General features: G+C 36.7%; 2 protein-coding genes across 3 annotated transcripts; one reads left to right on the top strand and one right to left on the bottom strand.

The window, feature by feature from the left end:
- The first annotated feature begins 6,261 nt into the window (after positions 1 to 6,261).
- On the top strand, positions 6,262 to 18,949 carry LOC141596946 (DEAD-box ATP-dependent RNA helicase FANCM). Of its 2 annotated transcripts, XM_074417230.1 has the most exons (23): positions 6,262 to 6,442; positions 6,531 to 6,864; positions 7,696 to 7,839; positions 8,260 to 8,342; positions 8,460 to 8,574; positions 8,976 to 9,067; positions 9,165 to 9,219; positions 9,301 to 9,422; positions 9,502 to 9,615; positions 12,038 to 12,231; positions 12,857 to 12,987; positions 13,838 to 13,898; positions 13,988 to 14,058; positions 14,393 to 14,442; positions 14,517 to 14,682; positions 14,781 to 14,908; positions 15,019 to 15,345; positions 15,433 to 15,493; positions 16,169 to 16,570; positions 16,680 to 17,132; positions 17,265 to 17,313; positions 17,626 to 17,781; positions 17,879 to 18,949. In XM_074417230.1, exons 1-23 carry the CDS (start codon positions 6,404 to 6,406, stop codon positions 18,459 to 18,461), a joined length of 3,930 nt encoding a protein of 1,309 aa, XP_074273331.1. In that variant the 5' UTR covers positions 6,262 to 6,403; the 3' UTR covers positions 18,462 to 18,949. The 2 variants fall into 2 exon arrangements, with proteins under 2 accessions (XP_074273331.1, XP_074273332.1); XM_074417231.1 differs by lacking the exons at positions 6,262 to 6,442; positions 6,531 to 6,864; positions 7,696 to 7,839 and having other exon boundaries at positions 8,451 to 8,574.
- Positions 18,950 to 20,101: 1,152 nt separating this feature from the next.
- LOC141596947 (uncharacterized) lies at positions 20,102 to 24,361 on the bottom strand. The gene is made up of 5 exons (XM_074417232.1): positions 23,266 to 24,361; positions 21,991 to 22,455; positions 21,386 to 21,763; positions 20,968 to 21,035; positions 20,102 to 20,600 (listed from the first exon to the last, which is right to left on the bottom strand). The coding sequence occupies exons 1-5, from the start codon at positions 23,926 to 23,928 to the stop codon at positions 20,393 to 20,395; spliced, it is 1,782 nt and encodes a 593-aa protein (XP_074273333.1). The 5' UTR covers positions 23,929 to 24,361; the 3' UTR covers positions 20,102 to 20,392.
- Positions 24,362 to 25,141: the final 780 nt, after the last annotated feature.

Raw genomic sequence — 25,141 nt, 5'->3', positions numbered from 1 at the left:
TGTAATATTTTAAGGGTGTAAATTTGATTTTTTGTGACGGAAATTTTGAATTTATATAATTTTAACATTTTACAAGTGTAAATGTGATGTTTTACGAGTGTAAATGTAACATTTTAAGAGTGTAAATTTGATTTTTTGTGACGGAAATTTTGAATTTACATAATTTTAACATTTTACAAGTGTAAATGTGATGTTTTACGAGTGTAAATGTAATATTTTAAGAGTGTAAATGTAGTATTTTAAGAGTAAATTGGTCCTTTGAGTGTAACTTTGGTCCTTTATAAGTGTCACTTTTGTCCTTTACGAGCAAAACTTTAGTCCGACTACCAAAAAACACCACCACCGTCGTCCTCCACCACCAACTCATATCCACAAAAAATATGAGTGCAAATCTATATAATTTTAACGAGTGTAAATGTAAAGATATACGAGTGTAAATGTAAAAAATATGAGTGTAAATGTAAAGAAATACGAGTGTAAATGTAAAGAAATAAGGGTGTAAATCTGAAAAATGCGTGTAAATGTAAAGAAATATGAGTGTAAATGTAAAGAAATACGAGTGTAAATGTGAAGAAAAACCAGTGTAAATGTGAGTGCAAATCTATATAATTTGAAGGAGTGTAAATGTACAGATATACAAGTGTAAATATAAGGAAATATGAGTGTAAATGTAAAAAATATGAGTGTAAATGTAAAGAAATATAAGTGTAAATGTAAAGAAATATGAGTGTAAATGTAACCAAATACGATTGAAAATGTAAAAAAATATGTGTAAAATTAATATATTTATTATATCTAAGAATAAAAATCATGTTAATACGTTTTTTTCAAAAATCTACTATATTTTTATTAGATCTACGAATAAGATCAACAATTTATTACACTTCATAAGAGTGTAAATGTAAAGAAATGTCAGTGTAAATTTAAAGAAAAACGAGTGTAACTTTAAAATAACACAAAAAAATAAATAGATCTGAAATTACCAGAGTGTAACTTTATAGATCTAAAAAACAAAAACAAAAAAAGACGAGATACGCAAGTAAAAATTAACCACACACAATAACAAATGAAAATAATAATAAAAAAAATTATGTAACAAAATGAATGTAATTTTAATAAAATACCCCCGCAACCACGTCGCCTTTCAACCTCCACCGCAACAACAACCACCAAAACGACCTCAATACTAGGTCTAAAAAACGACAAAGAAATCTGAAAATTTAAATTTTAAAACCAGATCTGAAACAAAACAATATAATAACAAGACGATATTTAAAAGACGATATTTTTTTGGGTGGGACTAACATCACACGATTAAAAAAAAAAAAAAATCTAAATAAAACTTCAAACAAATCTGAAAAAAAAAAAAAAAAAAAAAAAATTCAAGGAGGACGAATATAGGCAACTGGCGGGACACTTTCAAAGGAAACACCATTGTCATTTTTTTTTACAAAAACCATTGTCACCCATTGACACACCTCCTTCCTCTCCTCTCATTCCTTTCAACAGAAACACCACCGCACCACCCCCATTGTTTCAGATCTGGTCGGGTTGGCGTGCGGGTTGTGAGTTGTGGCGGCGTTGGAGAGGAAGGAGATGTGTTGTTGTGGCGGCGTTGATGGTGGTTGTGGGCGGTGCGGCAGAAAGAGAGGAGTGGTGATGTGCGGTGGTGAATGTCGGCTTATGTGGGTGTTTGGTAGCAGATCTGAAAAACAAAAAAAAGAGAAAGGATGGAGGTGTTGGTGACGTGGTGTTGATGGTGGAGAGCGGGTTGTGGTGGTGGTGGTGAGACGTGGGTGTTGTTGTCGGCTGGTAGGTGGTGGCGTGGTGTTGTGGTGGTTGAATGGTGGCGGTTAGATATGGTGATGGAAAGGAGGAAGTGGCGGCAGTGGGTGGTGTTGATGGTGGAGGGTGGATCGTGGTGCTGGTGGCGGCGCAGTAGTGGAGGAAAAGAATGGAGGGTGGTCGGTGGTGGTGTCGGGTGGTGGAAGGTGAGAGGGTCTTTTTTTTGTGATTTATTTTTTTGAATGGTGGAAGGTGGCTGGTGGTTTTTGAGCTTTTTTTATTTATTTGGTTTTTAGAGAGGTAGAGGATTGATATTTGTGTGATAGGAGAGATAAGTGAGTGAAAAAAGAAGGCTTTTATAGTGCAATTAGGGTTTGATTAGTGATGGTAGAGAGGGAAAGGGATTAATTAGCATCCATCCCCTTATTTTAGCCTTAATCCCCCCTTTTTTCCCTTCAATCTCAACCTCTCATCTCATCTTTTCAATGGCCCTAAAGAGGACTTAGGGACTCAATGCTTTTTTGTGGACTCACTTGATCCTTCTTCTATATATATATATATATATATATATATAGACACACACATATATAACACATATATACACATACACACATACATATATAACACACATATGTGTGTGTTATATATGTATGTGTGTATGTGTATATATGTGTTATATATGTGTGTGTCTATATATATATATATATATATATATATATATATATATATATATATATATATATATATATATATATATATATATATATATATATATATATATAATTCAACTTGATCTAATCTCCAGTATCTGTTAGTCAATTTGCTCCTCAATAATTGGTTCATCACAGGTGTTTACAAAATACACTGTCAACCAAATGGTTAAGTATGAATATCTAAGCAACATGAAAACAGACACAATATAAATAACAATCAAGATATGCAAATGCTTAACAACCAATTCAAATCTCCCGAGACACCCATTCATCTGGCCAATCCCTGGACCGGGGTAATCACACATTATCCAGCAGAGACTTAGCCCGAGGCCTTCCGATTCACACATTATCCACCAACGAATAAGCACGGGGTCTTCCAATACTCACGTTATCCACCACGAAATAAGCTTCGGGCCTTCCAATACTTATATAACCAATTCAACAATATATAGTATTATGAATTATGAGTTACTCAACAAATGATTAGCAGTAACAATCCACATAACTATTCATCCAGAAATTACCATCCATTCTCCATATAATAACCATTTGACAATAAACAAAATAACATATTCCAGTTGAGTAGATATCCTACCTTTAAAGCTAAAGTCCAATTATGCAGCCCGAAGAATTAATCAGAAATATTTCATTTCAAATCCGTCACCTAAATTTTTATAATTAGATTACTAATCTTACCGTATTTCATTTATTAATTAATTACTATTAAGTTAATATTGGCCATTGTTTGACATTAGTAGAGGCCGTTGTTTACAACAGGCAGGGTTTGAACGAGCTTCCCAACACGTAATTTCACACGAATCCTTTTCTCTAAAACGGCTTCTGAGTTGTCCTTAAAATTCGGTGGTGACTCTTTGTGTTTGAAAAACTCCATGGATACATCAAATTCCCACATCCACAACATATACATACATATATATATATATATATAGAGGTGAGTTCTTATGAGTCCACCATATGTCATTGAGTCCCTAAGTCCCTCTAAGGGCCATTGGATGAGAAAATGGATGATTGAGATTGATGGAGAAGGGATGGATTAAGGACTATTAAAAAGAAAAGGAAAAAAATGTGGATGGTTGGATTGAAATGGATGGTTGAGATTGAAATTAACAAAAAAATTATTTCACTAATCAAATTTCTATACACTAATTAATTTTTGTTTCTCTCTCTAGCCTAGGGATGGCAGTGGGTCGGGGACCCGACCCAGACCCTGAGGGTCGGACCCTAATGGGTCGGGTATGGGTCTCATTTTTTCAGACCCAATGGGTATGGGTCGGGTATGGGTCTTAAGAAAATATTTGAATCCGGTCCGGTCTAAGTTATGAGACCCATACCCGACCCTTAGACCCTTTACTAAAGAAAAAAAATCAAAATTACAACTTTTCTTAATTCATACTGGCAGACTGTAGAAACCCAACTAAAATCTCTTTCTCTTCCCTCATCCCATAAAGTGATAAAACCAACCAAACTCTTCTGACAATACCACCACTCCACCACTGACACAAGAAAACCACCACCACAGCACTGATACGCGACTAGCAACCACCTCTCTAATAGCCGGCGACCGACAACCACCATTAACGGCAGATTAATAAACTCATAATGTTAAAGTAGTATGATTATTTTTTTTTAATATTATAGACCCTATAGCTGTTAATCTTGTTACTAAAGTGGTTTGAACTCGACACATGGGTAGACCCGGACCCTACCCTTACCCATAGGGTCCGGGTATGGGTCCTCAAATTTTAGACCCTTGCGGGTCTGGGTCGGGTACGGGTCCAAAGGGAAAATCTCGGGTCGGGTCCGGATCTAGGCGGACCCTACCCAGACCCTACCCATTGCCATCCCTACTCTAGCCCCTAATTAATCAGTTTTGAGTTTCAGATTTCAGAAGTGTAAATGTAATGTTGTATGAGTTTTACAAGTGTAAATCAAACATTTTACGAGTGTAAATGTAATATTTTAAGAGTGTAAATTTGATTTTTTGTGACGGAAATTTGAATTTATATAATTTTAACATTTTACAATTGTAAATTTGATGTTTTAAGAGTGTAAATGTAACATTATAAGAGTGTAAATTTGATTTTTTGTGACGGAAATTTTGAATTTATATAATTTTAACATTTGACAAGTATAAATTTGATGTTTTACGAGTGTAAATGTAACATTTTAAGAGTGTAAATTTGATTTTTTGTGACGGAAATTTTGAATTTATATAATTTTAAAATTTGACAAGTGTAAATTTGATATTTTACGAGTGTAAATGTAACATTTTAAGAGTGTAAATTTGATTTTTTGTGACGGAAATTTTGAATTTATATAATTTTAACATTTTACAAGTGTAAATTTGATGTTTTACGAGTGTAAATGTAATATTTTTAAGAGTGTAAATTTGATTTTTTGTTTCGGAAATTTTAAATTTATATAATTTTAACATTTTACGAGTGTAAATGTAAATATTTTAAAAGTATAAATTTGATTTTTAGGCAATTTTCTATATAAAATTTTGAATTTATATAATCTTAACATGTTACCAAGTGTAAATGTGATGTTTTACGAGTGTAAATGTAGTATTTTAAGTGTAAATTTGAAGGTCTACGAGTGTAAATTTGAAGGTTTAAGAGTGTAACTTTGGTCCTTTGAGTGTAACTTTGGTCCTTTAAAAGTCTAACTTTGGTCCTTTACGAGTAAAACTTTAGTCCGACTACCAACAAACACCACCAACGTCATCCTCCACCACCAACTCATATCCACAAAAACTATGAGTGCAAATCTATATAATTTGAGTGTAAATGTACAGATATCGGGTTGTTTTCCAGGGGGAGCCGTTTCACCCGAATATGTATTTTGGCTTATGGTCGAGCTCGGTCGACACTGCTTTGAAGGCTCTTAACACTGGGAAGGAGGAGAGCGGGTGTGGGGAGGTGGATGGGCGGATCAAGGAAGCAAGTCATTTACGTGAAGGGCGACCTCTTGTTGTGGTGGGAAGTCGGTACTCGTGTACGGCTACTCGGGTAATGGTGGACGCTGGGTGGAAATCGGTGGGTCAGGCTGCGGTGGGGTGGATCGCGTACGTGGATGATGGCGGTTCCGGGATCTCTAGAAGTGCTAAGATCTGTGCGGAATCTGGGTTACAGGCTGAAGCCTTAGGAATCAAAGATGTGCTGCGATGGGCTTATTCTCAAGGGATTCTGCATCTTGAGGTCAACTCGGATTGCCTACAGCTTCTTCTACAACTTGCAGGTCTGGAGATTAAGCATCACCTCATTGATGGTGTTATTTATGACATGCGTCTCTTCTTTCCTTATTTTCATTGTTTATCATTTAGGTTTGTACCGCGTCGTTTTAATAAAGTTGCTCATGGGCTCGCTAAGCGGGCTATGAGTGACTAGGTCTTATTTGTTTGTCTTCTTTACCGCTGCCAAAAAAAAAAAAAAAAAAACTTATTACTAGCTTAATTGAACCCACTTAATATACTCCTCTATTTATTTATTCAATTTCCAAAAAAAAATTAAAACTTTATTAATAAGATCTTTATTTTCCTATTGGTTAAATTACACTTGTGGGTCAATTTAAGCAAGTAGCTCCATGAAGCTACTAACTTGAAATTTTTTGGGCAAAACTAGTCTACATGATCAATTCCAATGGTTGAATTATTAGCTTGCAAGTTTATGAAATTACAAGTAAGTCCATAAGTCAAACCACTAGAGATGCTCTAAGACAACATTAAAAAGTTTTGAAAAGTAGAGGTTTAGAGTGTAGTGCAAACATTCCCCCGCCATCACTCCTCTTCTACCATCTCCCTCCCCGCCATTCTTCTCAACCAAATTTCTTCCTCTATCCAGTATCTCCTTCATCCTTTTCGAATTCGCTTCTTCATCAAATCCATGGATTCTCATCTCCCTTTATTCGATCAAGACGACGAGGTTCCCTTCCCTTCCCTTTCCTCTCTCTATACCATTTTTCCTTTTTTCACATTTTTTTTTTTGGGTAATTTCTCTCATCAACTTGTAGGACTTCGATTGGGACGCCGCGGTCCGAGAAATCGACGTCGCTTGTCAATCCACCTCAACCTCTGCAGCCTCTGTCAGTAACTCCGCTGCCATCTTTGTAACGCCGCAACCGCCGCAGTTGGATCACATTGCGAACAATTGGAACCATAGATTGAAAAAGCCGCAGAATATTTCCCGTCAATTGACGCTAGATAAGTTTATTAAGAACGGGGTTTCCGCTTCAACTTCGAAACCATGTGTGGAAATCGACGAACAAGGAGATCAAATTAGGGTTCCTGAAAACGCCTGTCATGTTGAAATTGATCCTGTGGCTGCTAAAACCTGGATTTACCCTGGTTGTTTATTTTGTTTTGTCTTCTTTCTTGATTTCTTTTTTAGGGTTTCGTCTCCTGTTATGCCCAATTGTAATTTCTTAGAACTTTGGGCTATGTTACATTGTTACTTAGACACTTCACTTTGGTCGCATGTACGACACGACATGACACTTTGACACTTCATTGCAGACCAAAAAACTGAAAACTTGGCGGAAAATAACTATATCCGACACTCCCACATTCCCACATTGTGTCGTGTTCGGCAGTCTGAGTAACATAGTTTGATGCTACTTCAACCCTTCATAAGGAAACGGGGCAATTTCTCTTGTTTGGATAGCAAATAGGATTAGAGGGAAATGGATAGATACATACATTTTCGCTTCTCGAAGAGAAATCAAAATGTTTCTCTCTTATTTCATTCCCCCTCCTCTCCCTTACCGTCCATTTCCCTTTCCTATACTCCCTCCCTCACTTATTTGTTCTAATGTTATCCAAACATGCTGCAATTTACGAAGACGTCATAATATTTCCGTTTATTGGTCATTCAGTTGGTATCACCTAAGATCGTCGTATGAGTTATTGTAGTCTCATTTCAGGCTGTTGTGCGAGTCATTACTTTGGAACTGATTCATCTCCCTGGGTTGGTTATGGATGTTTTGGGCCCGTTTCACAATTGAGAGCCACACAATTGTCTTAAGTGAGAATGTATAATTTTCATTTGCTTTTGTGCTAAAAGCTCATAGGTTTCTGTGTTTTCTGTAGTTTGATAATCAATGATATGTTACTTCGTGTTTGCATTTTAGGATAAATTGCTGTTGCTGACACATTTTGCCTGGTTTTCTGGTTTGCCAGATAATGTTTCTCGTCGTGAGTACCAATTTTCTCTATCTCAGACAGCGTTGTTTTCTAATACTTTGGTGGTACTGCCTACTGGGCTCGGGAAAACACTGATTGCTGCTGTTGTTATGTATAACTACTTTAGATGGTTTCCTGAAGGTAACATTTCTCTTAGTCCAACGTCTTATCTGTCTTTGGCAGTTAGACAACAATGTTCAGCCAATCTTGTATAAGATGGTTTCGCTTATGAGACCAACCCGTGTCGTTGTGTATTATTATTTAACTATAGGGCTAGTGTGTTGGTCTACATGTAAAACCGTTTCTGTAAGTTTTTGTTTACTTTAGCTGACAAGGACTTGAAAGAGTCAATATCTTGTGAGCAACTTCTGAAGCTGTCCAATAACCGCCTTTTGATTTTAACCTGACATGCTTTCAATGCTTAGAGGCAACTCTTGATGCAATTTTCAATATGGATCATAAGGAAACTACCTACCTATGTTTTCCTGGGTGGGATAATATGGTTGCTGCTGCTACTGCTGTTTTTATATGCTTTCACTACCTTGGATTCTTGAATTGCAGGCAAGATAGTTTTTGCTGCTCCTTCAAGACCTCTGGTCATGCAACAAATAGAAGCCTGTCATAATATTGTGGGCATCCCGCAAGTAAGTTGCCATGTAATAATGTTGGTGTCTTCTTGTACTGAGTTTGTTTTTTCAATTTACATTGTTTGAGCTCATACGTAGATGTGTTTTGAGAAGAATTTAAATAAGTGATTGCAGGAATGGACAATTGATATGACAGGTCAAACAAGCCCTCCCAAAAGAGCATCTTTATGGCGTTCCAAACGCGTTTTCTTCGTCACGCCTCAAGTTCTTGAAAAGGATATTCAGTCAGGTAGTTGACGATGTTTTCATTAGTCTTTGGATGATTATTGCATGTTTCACATAAATTGCATTCATGGAAATATGGCCGGTAGATACATGAGAAATAATTAGTATAGATAGCTCAAATCTGTGGTACATATATGGTGCTGAATGTTCTGTGGATACCCTTAAACTCTAATTTAAATGTGAAAAGCTGTTGTTGCCTTCTTCTAGAGTTCTAGGTAGATGTCTCTATATATGCTTGGAATTCCATTTAAAGTACTTCATATATTCGCCTTAGATGATTGCCTAGACCCTAATGTAATTAAATACTTCTGGAATAGTGGAATGGTGATCAATCGGCTAGTTTTCGAAATCTATCTACTGAAGGAATAGTTTGTCCTGTTCATCACTTTCTCTCTCTTGTATCAGGAGCGTGTTTGGTGAAATATTTGGTATGTCTGGTTATTGATGAGGCTCATCGAGCTATGGGGAACTATGCCTACTGTGTTGCAGTTCGTGAGGTTGTTCTCTCCCTGTTTTTTTTTTTTTTTCCGTTTGCATTCTGCATCGTGTGTATGTGCTTTCTTTGAGAATCTTACCTGCCGGTTGTTCTTATAGTTGACGGCTGTTCCTGTTCAGCTCAGAATATTGGCTTTGACTGCCACACCCGGGTGTAAGTTTTGGCATCATTTAACTTTCACCTTCATATTAGTGTATGTTAAAAAAAGGTTGACTGAACTACTTTCTCCTTCAGCAAAGCAGCAAACAATTCAGCAGGTCATAGATAACTTACAAATATCAACGCTTGAATATCGCAGTGAAAGTGATGTAGATGTGTGCCCTTATGTACAGAATAGAAAGGTCGAACTTTTCGAGGTACACATCTGTTTATTTACATTCAGTTTTTTGTGGGCATGTTCGCATTTCCATTCTTGGTCAGCTTCATTATCTGTAGGTTCCAATGGGAAAAGATGCTACTGAAATAAATAATTTGCTCTTGGAGGCTATACGGCCAATTGCAACTCGGCTTGGTACAATGGGCGTGCTTCCGAATAGAGACTATCAAACTGTATGTTTTTGTTCTCTCTTGTTATTTACCCTTTCAAACCCCCTCCTACATGTTTTTGATTTTTTCTAATAAGTCAGTTGCTGCTCGCAGTGGTAACCCTTTTTTCAGCTTCTCAGCAACTTCTCACTATGTATGCTTTTGTGTTGCATTCGAACTTTTCTTTTATCCAATGAGATAATTTTTTTTTTTTTTTTTTTTTATCTCAACTCATAGGAAAATCAGTAGCATTGTAGAATATTACGGTTCAGACTAGGGAATGCGCAAGCAAAAACAAAGTGCTTTTACAAGTAAAATCTCAATGGCTGCGTGCACTAGGTAGGAAACTAGCAAAGGAACAAAGGAAGACAAAGAAAGGGCTAGGATATAGAGACTGAATATTGTGGGATAAATCCGAACATATTTAGGTCTATAACTAATCATTATTACTTGATACTTAATATATTGAAATTTGAATCGGTCTGCTCAAGTTTGGCTCAAATTTGGAGCTCGAGCTTGGGCTCGAATCAGAGCTTGTAGCCAAAAAAATTGAAGCTCCAGCTCTAATTTAGTATGTGTTTGGCCTGATTTTTTTTAATTGTTTTTACTTCTTAAAATTACAAGCCATTTTTGAGAAGTTGAAAATAGTTTTTTAAAATTAAAAGGGTTTTTCTATGTGGTACCCCTTTGTTTTTTTGAAAACATCAGTGGTACCCTTAAGCTTAGTAAAATGTTCCTAAAATACCCAAACTACTAAAAATTATGTTTTTAATCAGTTAAATTTTGTAATGAAAATATGTTTACGATTGAGTAAACAAAGTTTATGTTAATGGCATGACAAATTATTGTTGAAAAATCAATCAAAAATGTATAAACTAAACATTTAAAAGAGGCGAATTAGAGAAGTTTGGGTATTTTAAGATGTTTTCATTAAGTTTAGGGGTACCCTTGATATTTTTGAAAAGCGAGGGGTACCACGTAGAATTCGAAGAAGTACAAGGGCACCACTTAGAAAAACCCAAATTAAAATGATTGTTATTGGCATAAAAAGGAGAAGCACCAATTTGCTACTCCAGCATCTATCTCTCGCGTTACTAGCAATCGTAACTGCTGCCTTAATACGTGGTAGTATATTTTCCATGATTTCACCTCACCATCGACAAACCAACTACTCCCATAGTACGAACATTTCATTATCTTCACATTATACTATGCATACACAATTAAATGTATTACACGCTATAAATTCTAAGATAAAAGAGCATTTTTTCTTATCAAAATAAGTGTTTTGCAAATCATTTTTGAACAGTGAAAAAAGTATTTCTAATAAAAAAAATTAAGGTAATGAAAAGATATTAAATGTTTTGAGTACGAGAAACCCACAGGAAATTGTTTGTAATAAATTTAATTCAAAAAAATTTAAAAAAATCTTAAACATAGAATAAATAAGATTGAAGGAAAGTTAAATTTATGACTAAAAGTAAGTTAGGCCAAACAATAATAAATTATCAGAAGTATTTCAATTACAAACTTTACCAAAGTACCAAACACTCCTAATTTTAAGAACAGTTTTTTTTTTTTGAACAACTCCTCAAACCCAGAAACCTTCTTGGCTTTTTCCATAAACCAGGCCAAACAGGCTCTTACTTTAGTTTGTCATATATTTTTTTCCATTTCTACTTTATAATGTAACTAAAAATAAATATTTTAAAACAATTGCGATTATAAAATATGAAAACATGATATAGCATAATTAGAAAAATTTAAAAATACTCCATCCGATTTTTAGGAATTGCCTTATTTACTTTTGCAGAAATAATACGGAATGTAAATGGGTGACAGCACTGACGGGTCTCACTATCACAACATTTAAGTTTAGCCGCACAAACATACTTAAACTAGAAATGGAATAATGTCAAGAATAGGTTGGAAGTAGAGATGGAACAACTACTAATTAGAGGGCGTAACAAAAAAAATAAAAAATCGAGAGCCCCATCCGAGCTTCTGATACAAGCCTCGGTGAGCTCGAAATCGGCTCGGATTTGGTCAAGCTCGGCTCAAGATCGGTTTGACTGAGCTCGAGTCAAGCTTTGATGGAACCGTTTCCGAGGGCTAGGCGAGCCTACTCAGATAATTTACAGTTTTAGACCTAGAACAATAGTATGCACTTTGTTTACAATTGGGGAATGCAGTTAGCTCCCATAACCAGTTTCTGACTTTAGCGCGTAATGCGTGTAAGATTCATGAAGTTAGTGGTCATGAACAATTGAGGCTTATATTGATCATTATATCAGTCTTTATTAAGTCAAGGTTGACAGTGATAACTGTTGCTGTACTTTTAGGCTTAGCTTATATATTTAGTCTTATTTAGCTTGTGCATTTTTTATTCTTGCGGTAAGCAGAGGCCACACATTCTGGTGGTGACGTATCACTTTTTCTTTCACAGTTGAGCCCTTGTGATTTGCTAAACTCCAGAGATAAATTCCGTCAAGCACCACCTCCAGAACTTTCCTCTGTGAAGTACAGCGAAGTAGAAGGTTACTTTGGCGTTCTTATTACACTTTACCACATACGTAAGCTACTCTCAAGCCATGGAATCAGACCCGCTCACGAGATGCTTGAAGAAAAGTTGAAACAAGGGTATGATTATGTTCCTGTCTAACTAACCTTTGAAGTCCACCATGCAGCTGGATGTATTCAGTATCTAGCCAGTACACTTAAAGTGGAGAAAATGGCCGGTTTTATATTCTATAAGCCAATTTAGAGATAAAGTTTAAAAGTTTATGGGAATATGCTTTTGTATAAAAGAAAATGGAGGGCAGGGGAAAGGAGAAAAAGGAAGGTAGAACTCTTGTTTATGTACCAAGTCTTTACAATGTTTGAAAGATTTTGAAGGAAGTTATTGCATTCCAGTCTCTCAAGTCCCTCCTCCAAGGATATTTTGTCATCCAAAGCCTTAAACGGGATCTAACAATAAAGTCGGGGAATAGATTTTTTGAGACAGTATGGAGTGTGGATTGTGGTCTTGAAATTAATAACTTGGTTGAAACTTGTCTTTAGTACGTGTGTAAATCTACTTCAGAAAATCGAATAATTTTTATAGATTAAAAATGAAATATTTCTCATTGAGACATTTCTAATGTTATGCTCAGTGATTAGTTATCCACAAGTACTGTGTCTGTCCCCTTTGAAAATACTTTTATTGTAATTGAAGTGTTGAGCTTAAATTTCTGAAGGCACTGTCTTTTGATCTCATATGTTGTAGGTATTTTGCCCGATTCATGAGTAGAAACGAATCCATCGAGAAAGCAAACGTCATGATGCAGAGGAGTATGTCCCATGGTGCCCCTAGCCCAAAGCTGTCAAAATTGATAGACGTATTAGTTGATCATTTCAGTATGTATCTTTATATCTTGTTCTCTATTAAATCTGCTGTTGAATTAATGGTATATAACATTGGAGTTGCCTCAAGGTCAGCATGCAAGAGCAAGACACTTCGTTTGTTTATCTATCTCTGTGGACGAGTAACTGTCTCTGTAGAAAAAAGTCTAGTGTGCTTGAACTGAGTAGGATGGCTTATAGAGAAAGCCTTATCCACACTCTCCTCAGTATAGGTCTTAGAGTCTACTTGGAGCTACTTACTTTGTGATATGATGCCCTATTAGGCTGAGAGAATTTGTGATACAGACTCTTCTTCTACTGGCATTTAGAGATCAACAAACAATGTTTGAGTATGATTATCCATGTAGTTTACTAGAGAGATCGTGTGGCTCGTATGATAAAGTGAGAAGATATTGCACAAGGGAGGAACTAAGAATAGTGTTTAGGCTTTTTATTGCAGAAGATTTTAACAAAGAGAAGCAATCTCTTGTACATCCCACTTCCGATGAGGTTCGTGATAATTTACAGTTGGAATGAGGGGCGAATATGATGAGTCAATGGATGAGCTATAATAAATTAATAATCCCGTGATTTGGGTTAATATTTTTTCAATGGTTTGTTGTTCTGAGTTGTACCTTTTTTGTCTGTTAACTATAGTGAAGAAACTTTAGCAATAAGTTCAATTGAACTTGGCTTGCTACAAACTTCTAAGACTGCCGCGCCATAGAGAATTTACTGCCTAAGCAGTCTTCAAAAACATATTCTTTCTCTCGAATGTTTTTCCATATGATTGTAAGCATTTGATTTATTTGTGAAAATGACAACATTTATTTACGATTCTTACAACATAATCTGTGCTTTGCAGGAAATAATGATCCACAGAAATCAAGGGTCATCATTTTCTCGAATTTTAGGGGCAGTGTTAGGTGAATATGTCTCTTCTCAGTGATGTTTTCTAACGTTTTTTTTATGTTGGTTCTCGGATTAATATCCTTGCGTTTCAATCATTATCTAGGGACATACTGGACTCACTGGCACATATTGGGCATTTAGTTAAAGCAACTCAGTTTATTGGTCAGAGCTCAGGTATATGATCTTAATTCTACATTTTCAATCTTCCTAGTTGGTTAGTCATGTTATAAGAGTAGGTTTGTCGTAACTCATAACCCATTACTCTTAAGAGTAGGGGACTGGATTCTATGTGGTTGATTATTTTTCTCTCTTTTAATTTATTTTCTTCCCGAGGGGTCGACTAGTTTATGTGAGGTTGGCAAATGCGCAGAACAAATAAATTTAGTTATTACGTTTGATGCCACGTGATGGAGGTTCATATTTTGTATTTATTCTTGCTCTCCTCTTTGTTTTTCCCATAGATAGCATTTGTCAAATTGAATTGCATATGAAATGTTGTCTCTTGCAGGTAAAACACTCAAAGGGCAGACACAAAAAATTCAACAAGCTGTTCTAGAGGTGACAAAGTTATTTCATATTTTTTATTCAGATTGTTTTTATTGTTTCATCTTTTGATGATTTCTTTTGGTTAGAAATTTCGAACGGGTGGATACAATGTTATTGTTGCCACATCAATTGGTGAAGAAGGACTCGATATTATGGAAGTTGATCTTGTGATATGTTTTGATGCCAATGTCTCACCTCTAAGAATGATTCAGCGGATGGGAAGAACTGGAAGAAAACATGATGGTCGAGTTGATATCCTTGCTTCTTGGATCTTGCCCCTTGCCTTTTTTTGTCTCTAATGGCCGTGCCTTGTATCTTTTAGTTTGTTGTTTTCCCTTGACTAGCATCACTTGTTTTGGCATGTGAGGGTACAGAGATGAAGGGCTATAAGCGGAAGCTAGCCACATGTAAGACTGTGGGAAAGCACATGCAAAATGGGGGCACAAATAGCTTCAATTTTCATTGCAGCCCGAGAATGGTAAGTCTTAACGACATTTAATTTTTTATATTTCTTCTCCTGTTGCATATGTCTTTTTTTGGAAGCCGATAAATTTATTCAGTCATATGTTTTTGGTGAGAATGTTGTAGGTTCCTCATCTTTATAAACCAGAGGTGCAATTTGTGGAACTGTCCATTGAGAAGTTTGTACGTCAAATAAAAAAAGTGAAAACTGATTCTCCACAAGCATCAAAATATAGGGAGAAGCTAAATGATGCTGACGCTGCATTGCTAAAAAGATACTTTCATCCTTCCAGGGAACCTTGTAAGCTTTCTCTTATAGCATTCCCTCACTTCCAGGCGTTTCCCTCTGGAATACATAGTGTAAAGCATTCAGTTAGAGCTGGGTGGCTTATTGATGCAATGCAACACCTGCAAGGGCTATCCTCCACAACAAGCAAACTATTCAGCTCTAATGTATGGCTATGAATCTGTACCTTTTGTATCTTCTCGCATGTCTTTTGTGCTTGTTACACAACTCACTTTTTGTCGTCGTATTTGCAGTACTCTAGGAGTCAGTGCTTGACCCCTGAAGGCAGTGAGCAACATATTGAGAGACAAACTGGTATTGTTTTTCTTGTAGTTTCTGTATATTATTTACACAATTGTATCTGAAGTCTAAAGGGTAGGGCAGAGTACAGATCGGGTACCCGATCCAAAGTGCTAGTTCGGATCGGATATCCATATTAGAAATCCCGAAGTTAGATATCCAATATCCAAACCAAATGTTTCGGATATCCAATGTTCGGGTATCCAAAATAATCGGATCGGATGCGGATATCCATCGGATATCCATACTTTTGAATTTACTTTAAAATTAAGTTTGAAACACGATTATATTCATAGTCTTACATGATGATTTTGTTTTCGACATAAAATTGAAGTACCACATATATATCTCTCTAATATTTTAAACATTCATCAAGTTGTTGTATCAAATAAAATTTTATTTTATGGAAATTATACTAGAAAACTATAGTTTCGGATCGGATCGGATACCAAATATTTTAATTCTAATATCCATATCCAAACCAAAACCAAAGATTTTCGGATCAGATATCCAAACCAAACTTAACTTTTGGATCGGATATCTAAAAATTTGGATCGGATTCGGATCGGATATCGGATCAGTTTGGATAATCGGATTTTTTGCTCAGCCAAAGGGATATCTAGAACTTTAAGTGCCTATTTAAGATGATCAGGACCTCAGGATGGTAAGATACTGTTTTTACTTCTGCAGCTCACATGCCTGGTACTCCAATGGACGATGAAGAGCAGGACATTCTGGATTCTACTCCCAAAATATCAAAAGTGGTGCCCCCTGTCCCAGCTATTTTACCACAAAAGAAACAAAATGTTTCAGATACTTCTATTCAAGTTGGGAGAGGTCATTCAGTTGGGAGCCTTCAGTTCCAGATCAACGGAGAAATAACTGAAACAGCAACTGATGGTGCAGTTATTCCCCTTAACCCACCTAATGGTGAGAATTCTCCAAAGGAAAATGTTGTCCCTGAGACCACAGATGCAATGGAGTCAGAATCTCCACCAATAACAGCTGGCAAATTTGATTTGGATATTTCTGATTTAAGTCCTCGGTTAACCACTTTTGTCGAAAGTGGCTTTGTTCCTGAGTCTCCTCTTGGTAATGTTTGCATGTTTTTTTAGGATAAGTGTTTTTATTGGGTGTCTCATAATAAAACCTAAATTTCTAGTTTTTCTTGAAGGGTAAATTTTCTCTGCTTGATGTGCAGCTGAAGATTTCAGATTTGATAAAAAAGGTGATGCAGATTGTCATAGTGATGCATTGAAAAATGACACTCTTTTTCTGAACCAATCACCTGCTAGATGTCTTGTAAGCTCCTTCACCTCTGCTCAAGAAGACGCCGTTGCTGCTATTCAGATCAGAGAGATCACACCTCTTGTTGTAGCCAATGTGGGCACTTGTTTAGATGGGGAGACTGAGGGCCCTTCAAATGTGAGAACTCCTTTGAGAAACCTAACAAACAGTAGCTGTAGTGAAGATTGGCGTATGAGCTCTGGAGAAAAGTCTGGAACTGACAAGTCTTTAAAGCTTAAAAGATTACGCAAGATTGGGGATCTTGCCAAAACAAGGCGACAACTTAATACGAAGAACATGGCAAGTTGCTCCTCTGCTAACCTTGCTTCTACTGACGCTTCTCTGATGGTTATCAAGCATGGCAGAGGTATCCTATTTATAATGATACAGTTAGATTAGCTTTTAGATAAAACTGTTTCATACGATGTTAATAGTATTACAATTAAACAGTTTTCTCTGACACTAATATGGCCTCTTGTTGCTCACCAATTGTATGCAGTGAAAAAGCTTTTTGAAGATGCCAGAGATTTCATTGATGAAGAAGCTGAGTGAGTTCCTGAATAATTTATGTTGCAATGTGTGACTATATTCATAGTGATGTGGGCCATGTGGCAATAAAGTGTGTAGAAAATCAACAACTTGATCTAAAACCCAGTTTTTTGTTGTTTGGGCTTAATTGTTGTGGTGTCAACCTATCTATAAGTGCAGCTGGTCTTGGTTTAGGTCTTGGATTTTTTGTTTGAGTTTCGTTTGATGTAGCTATAGCTTAGAGAACACAATAATGTGGCACATCGATTAGTCAGCTTAGATTAATTAATTAATTCTACAAATGAAGTGACTTAAGTAACTGATATTTTCAGGGTCTCATCAGAAGACGTGGTACCGGATTCTGAAGATGAGCCTAATTATGAGAATAGTGACGCTTATGAGGATAGTTTTATTGATGACCAAGTCGATGCTACTGCTGGAAGCAGTCAAGCTGAGGATAGTAAATTAGATATGATGGCAATTTACAGGTTCTTCACAAACCTGCCACATACTTTGAATTCTTATGCTGTCATATGTAAACACTACGTCATCTCATGAATTCGTTCTATGAACTGTTATAAACAGGCGTTCTCTACTATCACAATCACCTTATCAAGAGCATCAGAAGCATTGTACATTAGTAAGTCCGAAATCTGGGCCCTCAATGATCACAATATATGAAAGTGATGATGAATGTTCAGGAAAAACTCGCACTCAAACTCCGCGAAGTCGCCCAAAATCCAACTTTTCCGGGAGAAACTCGGTATGTTCCCGAGTGAGACACCTAACACGTGAAACCATTCCAAGTCACAGCAACAGTCCTCTGGTAAGTAAGAGTACGGATAGTCGGAAAAGAAAACAGAATCCGAGCGGAGCATACAGCCTTCCTGTAAAGAATCTGGAAAAGGAATTCAGCTCTCACTCTGCGTTTTCAAGCAAAGAAAACAAACCAAATGAAGCAACTGTAGCCAATGGACCTGATGTGAGCTGGCCTGGTTTTTCAGATGATCAGTTCTACGAGGGGATTGATCTTGATGAATTGGAGGCACAAGCAGCAAAAGCTATAAGTCAGAGATCAGGAGCATCTATGCAAAATAGAAAGATATCCGAACCATCTACAGAAAACACTATGCTCGTGAGTGGCCCATCATTTGATCTTGGAATTTAAAGTTTTGGAGTGGCTTTCAGAGCCTTTTTAATCAGTTTGGGACTCCGGAGCACCAATGCTGTCAAACTAGAAAAACACCTGAACATATCCACACAACACAACTCATACAAGCTCATTATCCTTTGATAGAATTTTGGACATATTGTAAGTTATAGCTGCTTTTGGTACCGTGCTGACGTGCCCAGTGTAAGAGGGACTGGAAGAATGATATTATGAGAAAGCATCAGCATTTGTTTCAGAATCGACGGTGTCTGGTGACTCTCAGCAAGACATGAATTACTGCCGAAAATGTGTGCATACATGTAAATCAGGTACTTGTGCCGGTGCCACAGTGCGAAACCAGTAGCAGTGCCCGTCTATATTATCTACTCACTGGAGTCTGGAAACTGAATGATCCGCTGTAAGCCTGTAAGGCTGTAACTAACTATCCATCTCTACACTTGTGAATTTTGAATTAAATTATTTACGAGTACCATTATTTTGTGAAACATGCTTCCAACTCTAAAAATGGTACCTTCCCCGCCTGTATTGCTTGTTTTATTATCGGAAATCCACAAATCAGGTTGCGCCTGCTCAACCTATGTCCGGCCTAAAACACATTTGTTCAACTTTGATTTTTCTGCCATGAATTTTTATGTATATATATTTGTGTTTTTTTTTTTTTTTTTTTTATCTACATCACAGAATTACGTCAGATATTTGGTTTAGATTTCATATTCCATTTCTCATTTTAGAATAATAGAATTCCAATTGTTTCTTTGTGACATTTATTACAATCTTTTTTAGTAATGATATAATCGTTATACAAGTGCAAGACAATTTACTATTTTTATTTTGAGTGAAAAGATCATTTTAATAATCAACCGTCATTTAACAACACTACAAAATGCTTCAAATTTGGGTATTAAATGTTTAAATACAACCCATTGGGTTGTATATAGCATTTCCCTTAATATGAACACACGGAGTAATATTTACTCAGTAACATGTTTTTCACTTGCAACGAAATCCATTAAGGAACTTTACAACTGTTTCACCCTCAAATTCTCAACTTTCTGGATATTCATGTTATTATTGGCTCAAATTTGTCTTCTAATTCTAAAATTAGTTCCGTATTATAAATGTATTACTCCCTCCACTTTTTAATATATGACGTTTTGCTTTTTCGAGGCGAGCCTTTGACTTTAATATTTACAACAAAATATTTGGTAAAAAATTATAAAAATTATACCATTAGATTACTTATGAAAAACTCTTTCATATGAGTATACATATCACTATATTTAAGCATATAATTTGAGATATATTGAAGAGAGAAGTGTGTGTCTCGAAATGTGAGAAAGTCATATAAAGAAAAATAGAGGGAGTGAATTTTATCACCTCTAAATTTTCATATTTCCAACAGTACATGTTAGATATTACATGTTTTATCGACAAAAATCGAACTCAAAATCATTATGGAACTATATGTTCGAAGCATTTATGGAACTATATATTGTCCAACGCTACCACAAGTACTAATTTTTGTCCCACGGCCTGCTAACATAGCTAGCGAGGCGTCACCAGAAGGAATCACAAATGTCAATGATGCAAAATGAGAAGTACATCACTGCAAAGTAACTCGAGAAGCACAACTGAGATGAACCAAACTAAGTATGAACAATGATTTGAAAGATTTCAAACACCAATAATCCTTTAGCTAAACTAATAAACTTCTAAAAACAAGCATTATCCAACAGCGATAATGCCAAAAGACCCTCTTACCTTTATCTACAGCTCAAAAACCAGGGAGGGTGAAAGGTCAGAAACTTGGGGGGAAAAAAGTCTTTAGCAAAGTACAAATCAGTGTTAACTAACGGCACTACGAGTCCTACGCCATACACAGATCAAATCTCCAAATAGTTATAGGATTAGCAGTTGGAGCCAATACCCTAGACAGCTGACATTGCCCGCCTGAAATCCAGGGATTGAAGGGCCGAGTCTGGGAAGTGCTTCCCGTCTGGTACCCACAATCCTCCATTCTGGGGTAGAATAATTTGTGGACGACCATCCTTGCCAGCTCCTTCGCCGGGTTTGGGAGGTTGAACCTCTTTTCCTTTCTTCACAAATTCGAAAAACTCAGCTACTTGGCGAGCATAGCTTCAAAAAGAAATAATTTTGCATGTTAAAGAGTGTCAGTAATTCAGTATACTCAACATAAAATATCAGAGGAACAGAGAAGAAAAAAAAAAAAAAAAAAAAAAAGAGTTCTAATCCATAATGCAGAAAACAACTTTCTAATGTGAGATACTACGATACAGGTTTCATCAAGACAGGTCGCTGAAGCTAGCATAGGAGAACAGCAATGATAATCAATGGATGGAAGCTTAGAAAACGAGGAGAAGAAAAGAATGACCAAATCATTTAATGACTTGATACTGAACCAAGAGACAAGAAAGCAATAAATTCACCTACAAACAATCGCAGAAACAGAACGTATTAGAGTGCCAAAGAGAGGGTGTCTTACTGTCTCTTTGCCTCGACATCTTTGTTGAAATCGATGTCTGGATCACAGTCAAGAATCAACGCTGGAACCTGAGTAAAAATTTAATGCAAAGGTTAAAAGGGTGATTACAATACCAAGAAACAATTCAAATATAATCTCCCTCGTACGCTATGCTACTCACATTTTAAGACATCCAGCACAATGGGTATACATACAAGCATTGGACTCGGCTACTTTATGAAAATCTTTTCTACATTATTTGCCAAAATGAAGTATCCAAGTGTCATACCCATGCAAGAGTGTCTAGTGTCTTACATGGGCACGAGAGTTTATATGAAGAGTCAAGAGTAACATCACATGCAGGCAAAATTGAAATGCGCAAGTTTTTTGAGAGGGAATAAGGAGCGCCTAAACCCTGTAGGCTGTAAGAACAACTCACCTTTTGAAGACTCGAATGCATTTGAGGGCCTTCCAAGAAGTACACCCTATCTCTTATATCAGGATGCATGGAACTGTCCAAGTGGAAGGGCAACCTACTGACTGACAGCGCTCCGTGATTTCCACTTTCAGAGGGTGAGAACCAGCTCTCATGTTTTTCATGCAAATCACGTAAATAATCTAAGCTTACTCCGCCTTCTTCAGATCTTTTACGGAGCATCATACGCTTGTGGCATGTGTCAGGGCTTGCTCTAAGGTAGATAAAACCATCAGGAATTAGGCCCGGCATACATGAGACAACTGGATCGAACCAAGAGTCATAAATGTTGATTTCCATCTCACTCATCCACTTTGCTTCATGAACAGCTCGTACAAAAACCTACATTGAGCAATAGTAGTCTTAGTTTCATTTATCTAGCAACTTTCCTAAAAGAAGCAAGGTCAATGATGAGAAAAATTCAGGCTCAACGCATGGGTCACTCCATAACCCATGACAAACGTCAATTAGAGGGACTTATTTAATAAAAAAATCTCTCAGGGAAGTTCTTGTTAAGGAAATTCACAATTTCATTTTTTTGTAAAAGAGATTTCAGATTGCTTGCTTACCATCCTGTCGCTGAAGACACTTCTCTCCATGAGCCTGAGAGGCTCAATTCCACCAGATGAATCTCTTTCTTGCATCACCCGTGTGACAAAGACGTAATTTTGGAAGGTGTAGGCATATCTCTTGGGCTCGGCATAAAATGCATCCAGTATATTGAAGTGATCAGCTCCAATATCTTGCCATTTATCAACGGGTTCAGGAACAATCTCAACAAGATCACGAAGCTCAAGTGTTTCACCGGCTATTCTTTTCAGGAAGGTAGTTTTGCCAACACTGATGTTACCCTCAACACAAAGAGTGATTCTATTCTTTTGAGATTTGATACCAGAGGTGGACCCGTCCTCCTTTACTTCCTCATCCACACTCTTTTTGATGTATGTAGTTATACTTTCAGCATGGTTTCTGTGGATAATTCCCACTGAGCCCCGAAGATATTCCACCATATTCTGACTTGACTTGCCAAAGAACTGTAAACAAAATGGGAAAAGAAATGCATTAGAAACAAGAACAAAATTTATATGTTATGATGGTGGCGGTTTAGTAAACCAATCGACTATATTTTTTTCGTTCACCTGATAAGATGGAGAACATGAAGAGGCCTATCGGCTCATATGGGATGGAGTATTTCACAAGAGAAGGGATAATTCATGGTTGGCGAGGCCTAAGACTAAAATGATAAGTTTATAATCAAGCTCAAAATGATAAGTTTATAATCAAGCTCAAAAGTCACAAGGTGAGATCTAACCTACCCCACAAATCACCACACAGTTTTTGATTCCAATGCATAAGAGATCGATAAAAATGTAGGTTGATCGGTAGCAGGGTAGCTAGACTAGCAACTATTGAACTACTCCGTATACAAATTACCCCTATCAAGTGTCATATGTGAAATTTCCTCACAAACAAAATGTGCATGTTCCTGCAATGAACAACATTATGGAGAGTGCAATTTTCCTGTAGACACAAATCTCTTCTAACACGAAACTACAAAAATGGAAGAAACACTACCCAGTTGAGCAACTCTTTGGAAACACTAGCCAAGTGAGGCGGGTAGACGCACGGCTGTATCAAACCCTCATAATGTTACATCAGTGAACACCGAAACGTCAATCCAATCAATACTAGGCATAAGCATTTGGTCCCCTCAGTTCTCAAACTAGCATTCATAAGACAACCCTACTCCTAGACTTTAGATACATTAAACCACCTGAAAAATAAACTTCACAAACAATACTAAATCAATTCAAAAAAATTACTTAAAAAAAAAAAATGAAAACCTTATCTCGGTAGAGTTGTTTGAGGTCAGCAACCTCACCAATACCCTTATCAACCAACTTCCTCAAATTCCTCGGACCAACACCCGGTATTGTCAACAAATCAGGATTTCCACCCGCCAATAGCCCGCCGCTACCTCCTCCACCGGAACTCCTTCTTCTCTGCAACCTCACCCTTTTCTCTTCCGTAACCTCACCTCCTTTCTCATCTCCACCTTCCTCTCCCTCCTCCCCTTCACTCTCACTCACACTTTTTCTCTCTTCACCGACGCCGTCATCTACACCTCCGTCTCCAGCAGCAGTGTGCAACCACGCGAGCCGCGTCCCACGTCGCGCCTCCTTCAGCACCGACCACGGCCTCTGCGTCTCCGCCGCGCACCTCACACATCCGCCGCCAGAGACGGCGCGGCGAGGGAAGACGGTGGCAGTGGTGGAGTTGGGTATATAAGTGAGATAAGGAGGGTGGAAAGCGGTGGGAGAAGTGTATGCTGTAGTGTGCATAATTGGGGATGAATTAGTGGGTTTAAGAGAAAACCCTAATTTTGAAGAAATGGTAACAGAAATGGAATTAAAAAGGGGTTTATTAGGAGGAGATAAAGAAGATGAACATAGAAGAACAGAGGAAGAAGATGGAGGCGGTGTACGGATACGCAGGAATTTCTGCATTGCTTAAGTAGTTTAGCATTCTCTAGTAAGACCAGCAATTATTACTACCCAACAAAAAGGAATTTGCAGAGAAAAGAGAGAGGTCCAATTAGAAAAGATGAAGATGAAATGAAATTAGGGCTAGGGTTTAAGGATAAATTAGGGTTTTTTGGAATTTAGTCAAGTTGGTATAATATTGATATTAAATTGGGTATTTGTTTTTTGTTTTAAATTGTTGAAGTGGGAGTTTGTAAAATAAAGGGAGGCGCCATTGTTGAGGAGTGAGTGAGGTGTCAGCAGAAGGGTTTAAGAAGGGAAGAGTAATGGAGGTGTGGTGGCTGCTAAACTAAGCAGAGAAAAGAGAGAGAGAGAGAGAGAGAGAGAGAGAGAGAGACGGACAAAATTGTAACGTTGGAATACAATACAAAACACATGTGTAAATGGGTAACATTATAAGGTTGGTTTGGATTATTTTTATTAAATAGGACTAAAGCAGTAAGCCCAATAGTATTATTCTAATCTTCGTTTTTTACTGTGGAGTGTTGTTGGGGTTGGGGTCGTGACTCGTGGTCCTGGACTCGACCCAATTTTTTATTTGGTGCTGCTAAATAATGTTGACATATTACTAACTAGTTTGGATGCCCGTGCGTTGCAACGGGGTAATTGACTTAGTAACAAAAAATGGTTATAAGGTCTTAATATTTACATCTTATGTCTAATCATTTATTTAGATATGATCAAAAGTCAAAACATCTTATTTAAGAGACGCGAAAGATCTTTGGGTTGATCACCAAGTTCCAAGATCTTCATATTTATAATTATAAGACCACCACATCTTATGTTAATTTTTCGATGTGGGACAATTCTATTATTTTTATATAATTCTACATTATTTTTCAATGTGAGACATATAACATACTAAGAACTACACAATTTTATATATGTAGAAATTATATGAAATCTAAACACTAATGATAGTATTTTTACCACGAATCAAATTATGTTATTTTCATAATTTTCTTAGCGATATTTTTTTGCGAAATGAAATGTAAAAGTTTTTATATAAAAATTAGAAACATCACTTGAATATAATATAGGAAATAAATATTATAATAATTAAAAAATTCACCACTTTATTTTTTACATCAAAAAATATTATTTATGATACTTTCCTAAATTAATTTTTAGGATACTCCACCTTATGATAATTTTCTGATGTGGGACAATTCAACTA

The sequence above is a fragment of the Silene latifolia genome, chromosome 8 (assembly GCF_048544455.1).
Source record: "Silene latifolia isolate original U9 population chromosome 8, ASM4854445v1, whole genome shotgun sequence".
NCBI classification, from domain to species: domain Eukaryota; kingdom Viridiplantae; phylum Streptophyta; class Magnoliopsida; order Caryophyllales; family Caryophyllaceae; genus Silene; species Silene latifolia.
The sequence above is the reverse complement of the archived record's forward strand: the minus strand, read 5'-3'. Positions and strand labels throughout refer to the sequence as shown.

Excerpts from the sequence above, each read along its gene's own strand:
- LOC141596947 (XM_074417232.1), bottom strand. The coding sequence starts at position 23,928 with ATGCAGAAATTCCTGCGTATCCGTACACCGCCTCCATCTTCTTCCTCT. Across the intron at positions 21,764-21,990 it reads GTGTCTTCAGCGACAGGATG|GTTTTTGTACGAGCTGTTCA; the intron begins GTAAGCAAGCAA and ends TGCTCAATGTAG. Across the intron at positions 20,601-20,967 it reads GATGTCGAGGCAAAGAGACA|CTATGCTCGCCAAGTAGCTG; the intron begins GTAAGACACCCT and ends TTCTTTTTGAAG.
- LOC141596946 (XM_074417230.1), top strand. The coding sequence starts at position 6,404 with ATGGATTCTCATCTCCCTTTATTCGATCAAGACGACGAG. Across the intron at positions 9,068-9,164 it reads ACTGTGTTGCAGTTCGTGAG|TTGACGGCTGTTCCTGTTCA; the intron begins GTTGTTCTCTCC and ends TTGTTCTTATAG. Across the intron at positions 14,909-15,018 it reads TTCATTGCAGCCCGAGAATG|GTTCCTCATCTTTATAAACC; the intron begins GTAAGTCTTAAC and ends AGAATGTTGTAG.